The sequence below is a fragment of the Anser brachyrhynchus genome (genome assembly GCF_964034855.1).
Source record: "Anser brachyrhynchus genome assembly, chromosome: 17".
Lineage (NCBI taxonomy): Eukaryota > Metazoa > Chordata > Aves > Anseriformes > Anatidae > Anser > Anser brachyrhynchus.
Genome location: NC_137710.1, coordinates 2613842 through 2626832, shown reverse-complemented (window position 1 = coordinate 2626832; position 12991 = coordinate 2613842). Strand labels below are relative to the sequence as shown.

At 37.3% G+C, this 12991-nt stretch overlaps 1 protein-coding gene across 3 annotated transcripts in view; it reads right to left on the bottom strand.

The window, feature by feature from the left end:
* CLIP1 (CAP-Gly domain containing linker protein 1) overlaps positions 1–12991 on the bottom strand; it is a 69752-nt gene that overhangs the window by 18336 nt on the left and 38425 nt on the right. For 2 of the 3 annotated variants that reach the window (XR_013940342.1, XM_080559415.1), the window contains exons 11-18: positions 9612–10556; positions 8073–8189; positions 6988–7045; positions 6662–6745; positions 4973–5129; positions 4154–4319; positions 3835–4050; positions 527–2812 (exon numbers count right to left, since the gene is read on the bottom strand). Coding sequence is in view for 2 of the 3 variants with exons in the window: in XM_080559415.1 (XP_080415541.1) it covers positions 527–2812; positions 3835–4050; positions 4154–4319; positions 4973–5129; positions 6662–6745; positions 6988–7045; positions 8073–8189; positions 9612–10556 (4029 nt within the window). In the remaining variant the exon portion in view is untranslated. The remainder of the gene's footprint in view (positions 1–526; positions 2813–3834; positions 4051–4153; positions 4320–4972; positions 5130–6661; positions 6746–6987; positions 7046–8072; positions 8190–9611; positions 10557–12991) is intronic. The other variant, XM_080559416.1, reaches the window with a different exon arrangement.

Sequence of the window (12991 nt, the reverse complement as noted above, 5' to 3'; positions counted from 1 at the left end):
AAAAAGAACACAGGAGATGCCAATATCTTTAACAGTCTGAAAGTCCTATAATGCAAATGTAAATGGTTCTCCTGCATTGTTTTTTAATTATCCAATTACATTTACAGGAGTAGTACATTGTTTTTATATTTATTGAATAACTCAAATTTTTAGTTTGTTGTAATTCCTACACTAGCTATTAAGCTGCAAAGTACTTCAACAGAGGAACTGTCCGATTTCTTCTACCAGATTCAGAAAACAAAGCTTCCTTTTATTCACAGTTTTTGTTGTTTTCTTGCAACATTCAGCGACAACATAGGCTTTTATATTTAGAAATACTTTAAAAAGAATTATTATAGTTAAAATGTCTTTCAGACTCAGTTACAACTTAAAAAAAACCCACAGTAATATATTGAGAACAAAGCTCCAGCCCATTTACCCTGAGATGAAGTGCTGATTGTGCAATGAAGTGCAGAGAGGAAACCATGGAGTTAGTGCTCAGTATTAGTATAACCATACTTGATTGTTTAACTGTATGTTTCAATACCTCCATTTTTTGCATTACTGTTTGGGCCTGGAGAGTCTCAATTTCTCTTAGTTTCAAAGCCAGATTGTTCACCTCCTCCAGCAGCATCTGATTTTTTTCCTCAGAGACCAGCAGTTTGCCCGAGAGGTCTATGTTAGTGTGCTCTAACAGAGCTACTTCCTCCTGCAGTTTATAATGGTTCTTGGATAATTTCTCCTTCTCTTTTAGAGTTTCTTCCCTACTGATGACCAGACTCTTCTGTTCAGCAAGCAGACTTTCATTTTCCTTAAGTAACTTGTTCTTCTCTTTCTCAGTCACCTCATGTTTCTGCTGAAGATCATCCAGCATCTTGGACAGACAGCTGTGCAAGTCCTGGAGCTCTGCTTTTGATGTAGACAAGGAAGCAAAGTCACTCTTCAGTTGTTCAATTTTGGAAGCCAGCTGCTCTGTCTCTGCACAGAGGATTTCTTTTTCTTTAATTATTTCCACCAGTTTAGTTTCGGATTTTTCTTTCTCCTGAACCAAACTTTCTTTCTCAGTCAGAAATTCTTTATTTTTCTCTTTCATCACTTCTATCTCCGTCTCTAAGAAGCTGATGTTATTTTGAAGCTCCAGACGTTCCAACAAAAATGATTCCTTGTCCAGTTTTCTAGCTTCCTTTTCTATGGTTAAGCTTTCTTTCATATTCTCAAGCTCTCCATTTAATTTCTGACACTTCTCTTGTAATTCAGTCCTCTCTCTGGTCAGTGTTTCTATGTCAGCAGAACAGGTCTTGAACGAAGATGATAGGACCTGCTTGTCACGAGACAGAGCAGACAGTTCATTTTCTAATGTTATTTTGGCATCCTGTGCCTCTTTCAGAAGATCTGAAAGGTCACGTTTACAAGTGATTAGCTCTTGATTTTCCAGATTCATCTTATTTAGCTCTTCCTTGAGAGCTTCAATGGACTCTTGGAGTGTGGTATTCTCTTGGGCCAGAACTCTCTTGGCTGAGATGTTCAGCTCATGTTCTCTCTTCATATCAGAAACCGCATTTTTAGAAGACTTGTTCTCATCAAGGAGCTCTGAGTATTTTCTCTCCAATTCATTCTTCTCTTTCAGAAGAGCTTCATTGTGCTTTTCAAATTGCAGTGACTTACAAAAAACAGATTCCTTTTCCAAGTTCAATTCATTTATTTTCTCAGTAAAGGTTTTCTCAGCAAGTATAGCATCTTCTGTGGCCTTAGCAAGCTTTTCAGTAACTACCTTATTTTCATTTAGAAGTTCCTCCTTTTCAGCCAAAAGCCTTCGTTCTGATGAAGAAAGAGCCTCTTTCTCTTGAAGTAACTTAATGCATTCAGAGTTGGATGTCTCTCTTGAGGATTTAATTTCCTCAAGAAGATGAGTGAGACTAGCAAGGGAAGCCTTCAGCTCTGTATTGTCTTTCATCACCTTTTTAAGTTCCTCATGTTCACTCTCTAGCTCTGTTTGCATCTCTTCTGTTCTCACCTTTAATACCAGGTTTTCACTAACAGTATCAGCTGAACTCAGGCGCAACTCTTCTATACTTCTAAGGAGCATCTCCTTCTCGGACTGCAGACTCTGACTCATCTGCAATAGATGGTCCCGTTCGTTTTTTAAGGCTGTGTGTGTATTTTTAAGATCCAAGTGTTTATCTTGGGCCAAATCTCTCTCTGCAGTCAGAGTTGACAGTTGTTGTAGTAGCTCTTGTTGTTCTCTGCCCAGGTCATCGTAAGAACTTTTCAGCTTCTGAATGACATCATCTTTGTCTTTAATGACTACATCCTTCTCTTCCAAAAGTTTCTTCTGATAATGCTCCAGTTCTTCTCGTTCCTTGATATGTTTCTGACATGCCACATCCATAGCATCTTTGTTGGCCTGAAGTTCTTTCAGCTGTTGGAGCAAGGTTGACTCTGAAGACCGGAGAGCATCATTTTCTTGAGTTATCTTCAGAAGATCTGCCTGTGCTGCCTCTATTTCAGAGAGTAATTTGCCTTTCTCAGAAATTAGTGCTACCTTTTCTGTGCTTTCCTGCTGGCTTTTGGCCTCAGCTTCTTCTCTCTGCTTTAGGATTTTTTTGTTTTCTGAATTAAGTTCTTCATTTATTGTCCAAAGCTCTTCTTGGTCTTGTTGCATTGACAAAATCTTTGATTCCAACTCTAGAAGTTTTGATAATAATGAACCTCTCTCTAATTTTAAAGTATTCCCCTCCTGTGCCAGAGTCTCTTTTTCTGATATCAAACCCCTCATCTTGTCTGACATTAGTTCAATCTCTTTTCTGGCTGATGCTAACACAGAGCTTAAGGACTAAAGAAATAAAGTCAGGGAGAAGGGAAAACAAAAATGAAGTCAAGCAGACAAATGAGAAATGTGCATTATGGGCAAACAGTGCTACTGTAATTTAAGTTTTTCAAAAAAGTGTATACGCTGGCACAAAGTCCCTGTGCAAACTGAACTGTTGTTGATATTTCATTACGAAACACCCACAACGATACTTTTTGGTGGTTAAATTAAAAATACCATGGTTTCTGAGGTCCTCCGTACCAGACTTCATCTTGGTTTTAGAAACAACTCTCAGTGAATTTTCTGAATGAAAATTAATCAGAAAGAGCCACAGAATGATCTCATCAGAATCTAATGAAGTTAAAATACAGGGAGTCATAGTAGGTACTTGTTTCCAGTTCTCAAAGTCACCTTCTGTAGCTAATTCTCCCCAAGATATATTGTCATAACCTTTTTAATTCAAAACAGCATATCATCGGTGTATCTACAAGTTAACTCCTGTGCCAATTTATACACTAAAAATTTTGATGAAGCATAAACAGATTATAGCCAATAACTAATAAGGGATGAAAGTAAGCAGCAATATCAAAGAAACAGGAGAAAAAATGAAAATTACTCAAGATACATACCAAATAGCTGCATGTAACACAAGATCATACTACAGAGCAACATTTCAATTGTGCAACACCTTTAAATGAAATATTTCACAACCTATTTTATTTAAAATTCATGCATTTAAAACACTGAGAACAATAATATCTGGCTCCAACTTATTGCACTGAACCAGATATCTATGAACATAAAATGTTAATGTCAAAGAACCAAACTTCATGGATTCCTGTGTAATGCAGAGAAGACAACAGTAAGTTGTGTATGCTTCACTTCCCTAATCAGTATTAATTTGTTCTGGAAAAGTTCAAAACAAATATCACAAAAACCCTACTATAAAATGGTAAAGCTGAGGAAACAAAACAACAGAACAATAGTTCACTGACATACAAAGATATGAACTTTAAATTACTTGCAAAGTAACAAAGTATACATACTTTGGCCTGTTCTGCTTGCTTTTTCAGCTCCTCAGCCTGCGTTTCCAACTCATCATTTTTCTTTTGTGCAGTTTTCAGTGCCTCTTCTGCATCCAGCAAGTTCTGCTTAAACCCTTTAATGTCTGCATCATGTTTAGTGATCATCTCAGAAGTTTCTTTTTCATACTTTGCCTGAAGATCCTTATACTGATTTTGGTTAGTCTCGATTTGCTTTTTCTGATAGAACATAAAACAGTTGGAACACAGTTAAAGGTGCAGTGGTACATTGTCGTAACTATTCTCCCCATAATTAGCTAGTATTTTTTAATGTTTTTCTTACCATGTCCATTAGTTGATCCTGCATTTTTTTCAGCTCTTCTTGATGAGTCTTGAGAGTTTCTTGCTGACTCTGCTCAGCTTTCTGTGCTGTCTGTTCCACATTTTTCTGAAGCTGAACAGCCTTTTCATTTGCTTTTGTAAGCTCAAGTTGTATTTGCTCCAACTGCCTAAAAAGACCAAATAAAAGAACATTACTTTTTGCTGACAGCATGACAAGCACAGAGATAAAAGACTCTAAATTATGCTGAAGTCCTATATTTTGTCCAAGCATTTAGGAAGAGATTTAATTATTTAACATATAGAGAATTTTCTGCTAAATTACACAATACACAAGTGGGTCCAAGCACTTGCTTGTGTGCAGAGTAACACCGTTGCCAGTTAACTTGCCCCCAGCCTGGGGTTCTGAAAAGATAAAGAACTATTCTACCCACAATTTTTATTTGAAAGAAACCACATTTTCTCTTGCTGGTCAAAAAAGAGACCCGAGTATCTCCTCCACTTTCAAGTAAAAGCCCAAAAACTTATAACCAAATAATTACAAAGCACAATTATGAAACAGTATGTTATTAAAATGCTCATTTGCTCTGAACAGTGAGAAGTATATGCTACATGGAATTTTAGAAATTATAAAAGTGAAACTCTTCAAATCACCCAGAGGAGACTATTTTGATTAATTTAGTCTGAAAGACTAAGTTCACTCGTCACATCAATGTGACACTCAGGAGCATCTTGCTCAGCTATTTGAAATGAGATAAAATGAGAAGCAAGGAATGCGGGAGTAAAGAACTAATGCAAAAATGTTCTGACAATGATGGAATACCTTTCTTTTAACCGCAGCTCATCATTCATTTTTGTAAGCTGGGCAGAGCTGTCCCCTGATGACTTCATGATCTCTGCTATGTCATTTTCTAGTTTGACTTTAGCTTGAGTCAGTTGCTGTTCTCTCTCTTCTCGCTCCTTCAGTTTCTCCTCCATCACTGAACAAGACAAAAGTTAGTAGTCTAGCAGATTTAATACAAAGGGAATACGCAGAGTAGATAGAAGATCATAAAGAACTATAAACAGAATAATACTGATGCTACAGACCTTCCAAATTACCTCGTCAAAATTAGAAATTATAATTGGTTTGAACTTTGCGCTGTGAGCTGTAGCAGAAAGTTAAGAACACTTCAGAAATAGCAGTAAAGCAACTGGTGAAGAAGTCTTAGTTTTTTTTTTTTTTTCTAGAAGTGAATCACTTAACTTCAGGCCATGAGAAGTTGTTAAGAGTCCTAATGCATATCAGAGGGTAACCAAGCAGTATAATAGGAGAAGCATGCGCACCTCTCCAGCTGTTCAGCAGAAGAGCGGAAAACAAACAATGCAAGCAACATGAAGTTACAGGGAAAAAATCATGGAATCAGAACGGTTTTGGTTGGAAGGGTCCTCAAAGACCATCTACTTCCAACCCTCTGCCGCAGGCAGCGATGCCTTCCACTAGACCAGGCTGCCCAAACCCCGATCCAACCTGACCTTGAACACTTCCAGGGATGGGGCATCCACAGCTGCTCTGGACAGCCTTCTCCAGTGCCTCACCACCCTTATAGTAAAGAATTTCTTCCTAACATCTAAACTAAACCTACTCTCTTTTAGTTTAAAACCGTTACCCCATACCCTATCACTACAGCCCCTGATAAACAGTCTCTCCCCATCTTTCCTGTAGGCCCCCTTAAAGTACTGGAAGGCAGCTATAAGGTCTCCCTGGAGCCTTCTCTTCTCCAGACTGAACAACCCCAAATCCCTCAGTCTCTCTTCACAGGCGAGGTGCTCCAGCCCTCTGATCATCTTTGTGACCTTCCTCTGGACCTGCTCTAACAGGTCCATGTCTTTCTTCTGCTGGGGACCCCAGCATGACTCAGGCCAGGGCAGGCACTGCCACCAAGGGTAACAGCAGCCCTTGGCATGACTTGAGTCCCAACAATGCCTTGAAAGACTTGCTTACAGTGTACATAATCATTCCTAATTTCTTTCTAATTTGGTTTTAAATTGAGATGTACAGCTAGACAGATACAGCAAGCCTCCCACCTGCCAGATAAGAAAACGGAGACAACCAGACTAGCACACTGTCTTTTTGACGTCCTTAAAAAGAGAATACCGTTTATGTGGATTAATTAGTTTATACTTGTAAAGCTTCAGTCTGGTCACTAAGTCTTTGTCTGGTACTTGACCATTACCACAGCATGATTTTGTTGCAATGTTAAAGCAAAAATTTAACTACTGATTTGGAATACACTCAGCCAGGAAATCTTTTGCCTTACTGCACTATTTCCTTAACATCACAGTCACCTTGCTGTATCACTATACAGTGCCACAAAAGTTAGTTTTGCCTAGAGAAAAGGCTTTCTTTTGATGGCATATGCATTTGTGAAAGCATTACACGCTATGTAAGGTATGGCAAGCTGAGCAGGAGGCATAAGAAAGCACAAAGCTGATGCATATTTCAAAACATTCCATTTTATTACGTCCTTACCAGTCAAATTAGACTTCAGTTGTTCCAGTTCTGAAGACATGAGTGCAAATTGCTCTTCTTTTTGGTTTAGTTTTTTTATTGTTTCTATGCAAGTAAAATTTTAAAGACAAAGTTAGTAACTACTTAGATTCCAACAATTCTACCTATTTGCAAGGTATGTTACTCTCAAGAAGAGAGGCTGCAAGTAGTCCTGTCCTTTCCCTAGCTGCTGAAACTGCTGTATCGCCAGGTTTAAATTTGAAAGCACGTGAAAGAAAACACTTTTATTTTGCAGTATAATTTTCTGTAGCTTTTAAGATCTTCATTTACTTTAGTAGCAGACATACCTTGCATAGTTTGTTGAACGTTTTCTGCTTCATCAGCTGCACTAGTAAACTTTTCTTTCTGAAAAAATAGACAAAAACCTAAGGTCAGGTTTGATGTTAACAGTGTAACTCAGCCACTGAATTTATATTAGGTATTTTTTCATGGAGAAAATATATCAAGTTTTCACTCCTGTCATAAATAGACCTGAAGTTTTTGAATTACTGTTTAGCAGAGATGTATTCAACAACATAATGCAAGATTTCTCCCTCGCCTTGTTTGTAAGCAAGTCCCTAAACTTTCAAAATAACTTCTCCATCAGCAAGCATAGCAACAGAACCGCAGCCACAGAGTCTCTTGTAGGAGACATCATGTGTGGGGCTCTCAATGTCAGAAGCTATCCACGTTATCCATGTTACTCATGTGCTGCACAATGGACTTCTGCAACCCTGTGATAAATCTCACACGAGCGTTTTCCAGCTTTACCAGCAGGAAGAGATGCTAGACTGTGAAAAAAAGGTAGGATGTTGAGGAAGACAATAAATGAGTCTTCTCCATCAGCCTCAAATATTTACTATGGCCACAGAAAGATTTTATGACAGGGACAGTAAAAATTACACAGCTTGTCTTTTTATTGCTAATTAGCTAGTTTCTCAGGAGAATCCCACCCATCCACAGGATACCTACAAAATTAATTAAAATTGCAAAATGAGAAATCAGGTGAAAACTATCTTTGAGAAACATTTGAGAGACATTCCTGTAGCAAGCATTAATTTATACAATAGTTATGACGATAAAGGGCCATATGTTCCTTCAAGAATAGTCTAAATTTAAAGCTGCACGATGCTTTTGACGTGGCTTAATATGTTATCTGAAATCTCTAATGGATGAGTTCTATTTAAACAAATCACCTGATAACACAAGTCAGGTGAAATGCTCTTTTCATTCTGAGATGGATCTTATTAGTCATGAGCCATTGCCTTCTATTCATGAAGATCATAGCTTTGAAAGACTGCTCAGGCAGAACTGATCCTCAGAATTCAATTATGCTCTCACCACGAAAACCAAAATCCAGCGGATAAAGTCAAAATTTTTGATTATTACTCACCAAAATCTGAAGTTCCTTTTCCAAAGAATCTTTAACTTGATTTACTGCACTCAAGTTTTTCTCAAGGTCAAGAAGCTTTTGCTCTTTGCCCTGCAGTTCTTTGGCCAGATTACTAGCCTAACGAATATGGTCAAATGGAGTAAAATAAAATTACAATCATGAATGATAAAAACAGGGAAATTAAAAGTTGAGTCTGAAATAAATAACTAGAATATTAAAATCACTGTAAGATGACAAAATAAAAATAAACTGAAGGAAAAAGAAATGTAATGTGTTAACTGAGTGAAGCTGATTTCCACTGATGACTACATCACAGTACTAATTGGATCTTGAAATGCTTGAAATAATAATTAAAATTTAGTGATCTTAGAATTAATGGTGAAAACATTTAATGGCAGGCATTTTGGAGTACACTGAAACATTTCAAAATACAGTTACAGCATCAGTTGAATTAGCAGTTTTGGTTCTTAACTGTTTTAATCTTTTGAACTGATAAATTTAGAATTTATGTTTCAACTGGCTATTCAGACCAATACACATATGGAGATGTCATTTTCCAAAAGGTTCTGTACCTCACCAAGGAGGTAGTGCAGAAACCCAGCATGAGCTCAAAAATTGTGCCAAAGGTCCACAGAAATCTAGTATCTTGGAACCATCTGTGAAGGACTTAGGAAAGCTGTTTCCAGCTACCTTCCCACTACTTCTACAACTGGAGCTCTAGCTTGTCAGGTCATGCATAAGTTGGGGATGTTTGGGCAACCCCCCAAATTAAATGGAAACTTAACACTCTTATTATTAGCTGCAGTGGCAGAACAACTTTCAAGTACTGAACGGCATAGCATACTATCAACCTCAAAGAGACGCTTCATCCAAAACCAAGAAAAACCTCAGTAAGATACATCAAGCTGCAGTCTGTGCTTCAAAAATACTGTGAAAAGGTTCCTGACAACACCACTGCATACTCTTATCTTTAAGGAAAGTTCCTCCAGGATTTTTTGTTTGTTTGTTTCATTTTTAATGGTGTTCTCTTGCCTCTTCCATCATCATCTTTGATGAGAGGAAGGGTGAAGATAATAATTCTATCAGCATTTCTCTAGGTGGAAGATTGGGAACACAGATTCTCTTTACAACTCAATGTAATCAACAGAGGAAAACATTCCCCCATGAGCTCCATGTCATATTATCTGAATATTTTCAAACTTCCACCAAACGTTAAAAAATTGTATGTGGGTTCTTCTCCCGAATAAACCAATAAAGTAATTTTTCCATAACAAAGTTTTCAGCAGAGGCCTCCGTAAGTCTGCAAGAAGAAAGTACAGCAAGAAATTTTCTTTTGCTGAGTGGTGCAGACCAAGCAGAAAAACCTGTTTAGAGATCTGACCCAGTTAACGCTTTCTCTGCACCTCCTCAGATGGTACTAAGATACTTTTTTAATACAACAGTTTTTTTTTCTGTGATGAGTTTGCTATAGCAGTTTAGAACAATACAAATGTAAAATAAAAGCAAAGTAAAAATAAAAGGATGGATGTTGATACAAACCTTGCTACTTTCATCAACCTTTTCAGTCTCTAAATTCTGTATCTGTTTCTCAGCTGCCTCAAGCTGCTTGCTAAGTTTCTGGACTTCCAATTTACCTTCAGAATTGGCTTTCTGAAGTGCATCAAGGTCCAAAAGCTTTTCTTCAGAAGCTTTGATCTGTTGTGTAAGACTACCAATAACTTTGGTTTGTTCATTGCACTTGGCTTGCAGTACCTCTAGCTCCTTTACCTTTATTTCAGCTTCCTGTAATTTGTTTAAAGTGTCTTCCATTTCTACTAGATGCTGATCTTCCACACTTTCCAGTTTGGTCTTCAAGCTTTCCAGGTTTTGCTCTTTCTCCTCTGTAACTGCTATTAATTTTGCTTTCAGGGCTTCGATCTCTTTTAAATGATAAGACTTTTCATTTTCCTGCTTCAGCTTTAAATTTGACATTTCATTTTCATAGTCTAATTTAATCTTCTCAATTTGAGTCTTTAACTCCGCAAATTCTGCTGTCTGAGCCCCTACACCTTTGCTGAAAGAAACTTTTAGTTCTTCCATTGCTTGCTGATGGGAGGCAATTGCAGATTCCAGCTTTGATTTCCACAGCTCCGTTACATCTGAATTCTCCTTGTTGGCATGATCAAGCTTAGTTTTCAGTGATTCATTTTCTTTTGCCATTTTCTCATTTGAAGCTGAAAGTGATTTGATCTCTTTCCGGAGTGCTTCTTCACTGATTTCAAACTTCTCTTTCAGTGAATTCATCTCGCTCTGATGTTCTTTGCCAACCGCTGCCATTTTTTCTTGCAAAGAACTTATTTCTTGTAACAATGAAAGAGAAGTATCCACATCATCAATGTGTTTGCTAGACTCTAATCTCCCTCGAAGCTCAGCTACTTCCTTCACCCGCAATGCTAGATCTCTTTCTAGTTCCATGATGCGAGATTTTTCTGATACTGTGGCCACCTATGATTAACAGCATTTTAAGAAAAGAAGAAAGAATTATAAAAGATATGTTTAATAGACACAGATACTTAGACCACAGTGAAAAGAAATTACCAAGCATTGCAAACCAACATCAGTAGTATATTCTTACCAGCATTTTGGATTATAATACCTCTGAGTTTCATTGCCAAATCCTATTTTTATGGAAGTTTCTTACTAAAGAAACCTTAAGTAAAAGAAAATGCTGCTTTTATATGGAAGGCTGTGAAACAAGACCAACTGTTATTTCATTTATGTATAAACTATTGCTAAAAAAAGTACAGATGTCCACATCTTTGTGTTCTGTGCATTTTGAATTCCACCTTTTGGGAGAACATATTTAAGTTGATTTTTCTGAAGTTATCTAGAAATAACAACTTGCTAAATAACAGCTTACAAACTACACTTATGTATATTAAACACATTTAAGAAATGTTTCTCAGAACCATTTTAAAGCAGACTGAGATAGGAGAAGCCCCGGGTCCCCAATTGTTGAAATAATTGCTTCCAGATTCATTTTATGCCAGTTATGAGACTGTCAGAGAAAAATAATTTTTTAGCCTACAAATGCCTGAAACTCCTTTGATATCTAATCCATTGTTCTCTCTGAAAAAAGTGTCCTCACTTTATCTGAGCTTTTCAACAACTGTTGAAGAAACTTCTGGTATGCAAAAACAACAAAGCCAGCACAATGATTTCTAATTGGGAAATCACTGTTTCAGCCTCCTTATACCAACATTCTGAAAAAATATTACTTACCTGCAATTGCTCTTTAAAAGTACTTATTATACACTACCTTCTTGGTTTTATAATATTCAGCCCTGCCTTCGAGTCATGTGTGTGTGCATGATTATAAATATGCTTTCAAGAAGTACCAATCGTATGTATTATGACACATATTCAAACATCTATTCTGATCTAGTCAAAAGATCTAATACTCCGCATCTTCCTAATTAAAGAAAGTGGTTGGAATAGACAAAGACACGTAGGGAGTATTATCTGAAGCGAGCAGTGCATAAATCATCACAGAAAAGCAATGGGATTATTTGAAAAAGTACAAATACATAGACAAATAATTGAATTTTGAGTATCATACAAAAACTGTCAAGCATTTATTTGCCTACTCTGCTATGGACAGAAATGAGAAAAATGTTTTCATTCTTTCTGGTGAAGAAACCCTTCATGAACAGGGAAAAGGTAAAAAATATTTTATGATCCTGCAGGAAAAAAAATCACAAGTAGAGAACTAGCATCTCTTTCCAGCTGAACCCTGTGCTTCGTAAGTTTTAAATATTTGTGATGACCTTCAGCTTTGTTTGGAGAAAGATAACAGTATTAGCTTTTATCTTCTAAGACAAAGAAACAATGTAGGAACTAGAGGAAGTTCACACCTTGTCATGCAGAAAACTTGTCAGTTTGAGAAAAAGGCAGAATGAAATTCACTGCTTCATTATGTCAAGCAACCGTGAAAGATTTAGATTATAAAATGTACCATAAAAGAGCCAGTACTCATGGTTTATTTCCATTGCATTGCTCAACACTGAAAATGTACCTGATTCATCACCTCTGGAAGCAGATTTACAGGTTTTCAGTAAGCAGACACCTGATAACTGAACCTGAATGGTGCCCTATTAAGTATCTGTTACATTATCTGTTACTGGGTGTTTGCTATCTCTTTATAAAGATGCCACATACCAGAAACAATGAACAAGGGCATCTTGAAGTAATATCGGTATGTACTTACGTGTAAAGAATTTAGGACAAAAGGCACTTATAAACAATGGCATATCATTAGGTGTGACCTAGATTCTCTTTACATGGCTGGACCTGACAGAAGGGTATGGAAATATCACCTTCTGCTACTGTTTAGCTACCATTTAGTTGACCTTGTTGAAATGCCCAGTAACACTGGGAAAACATTAAGTTCAACAGAGGTGATCATTAGTGAATTCTTACTACAGCTGCGAGTTCCTTCTTCCCATCTTCTCTTTAGCAGCTGTAGTTAGGCTGGTCACCCACAGAATGACCCATTTTTGGAAGTGGTCAATGTGCTCCTACGGAACAACGTTCTGTTATTTGCACAGCGAAGCAACCATCCCATCCTCCTCTCAAAGCCAGGGATTCCCTACCATCCCCATAGCATGCTCCTAGCTTGTGGTCATTTCAGATTTCTTGGATTTGGCATTTCATGAATGATTTATGAACTACTGAATAAAAATTAAAATAAATAAACAAATCTCACCACCAAAAACTGTTATGCCTTTGCTGTCAAATACGCTCACAGACATAATGCAATGTTAGAGCACAGTAGGCTTTTCTAAAAGACACGTGAAGAGCTGAGGTCAACCACAGCAGCCTTGTGGGCCTTGTTCCAAATAAAACTGAGTACAGTTAGCACCTCTCTAGCAAGAAAAAAA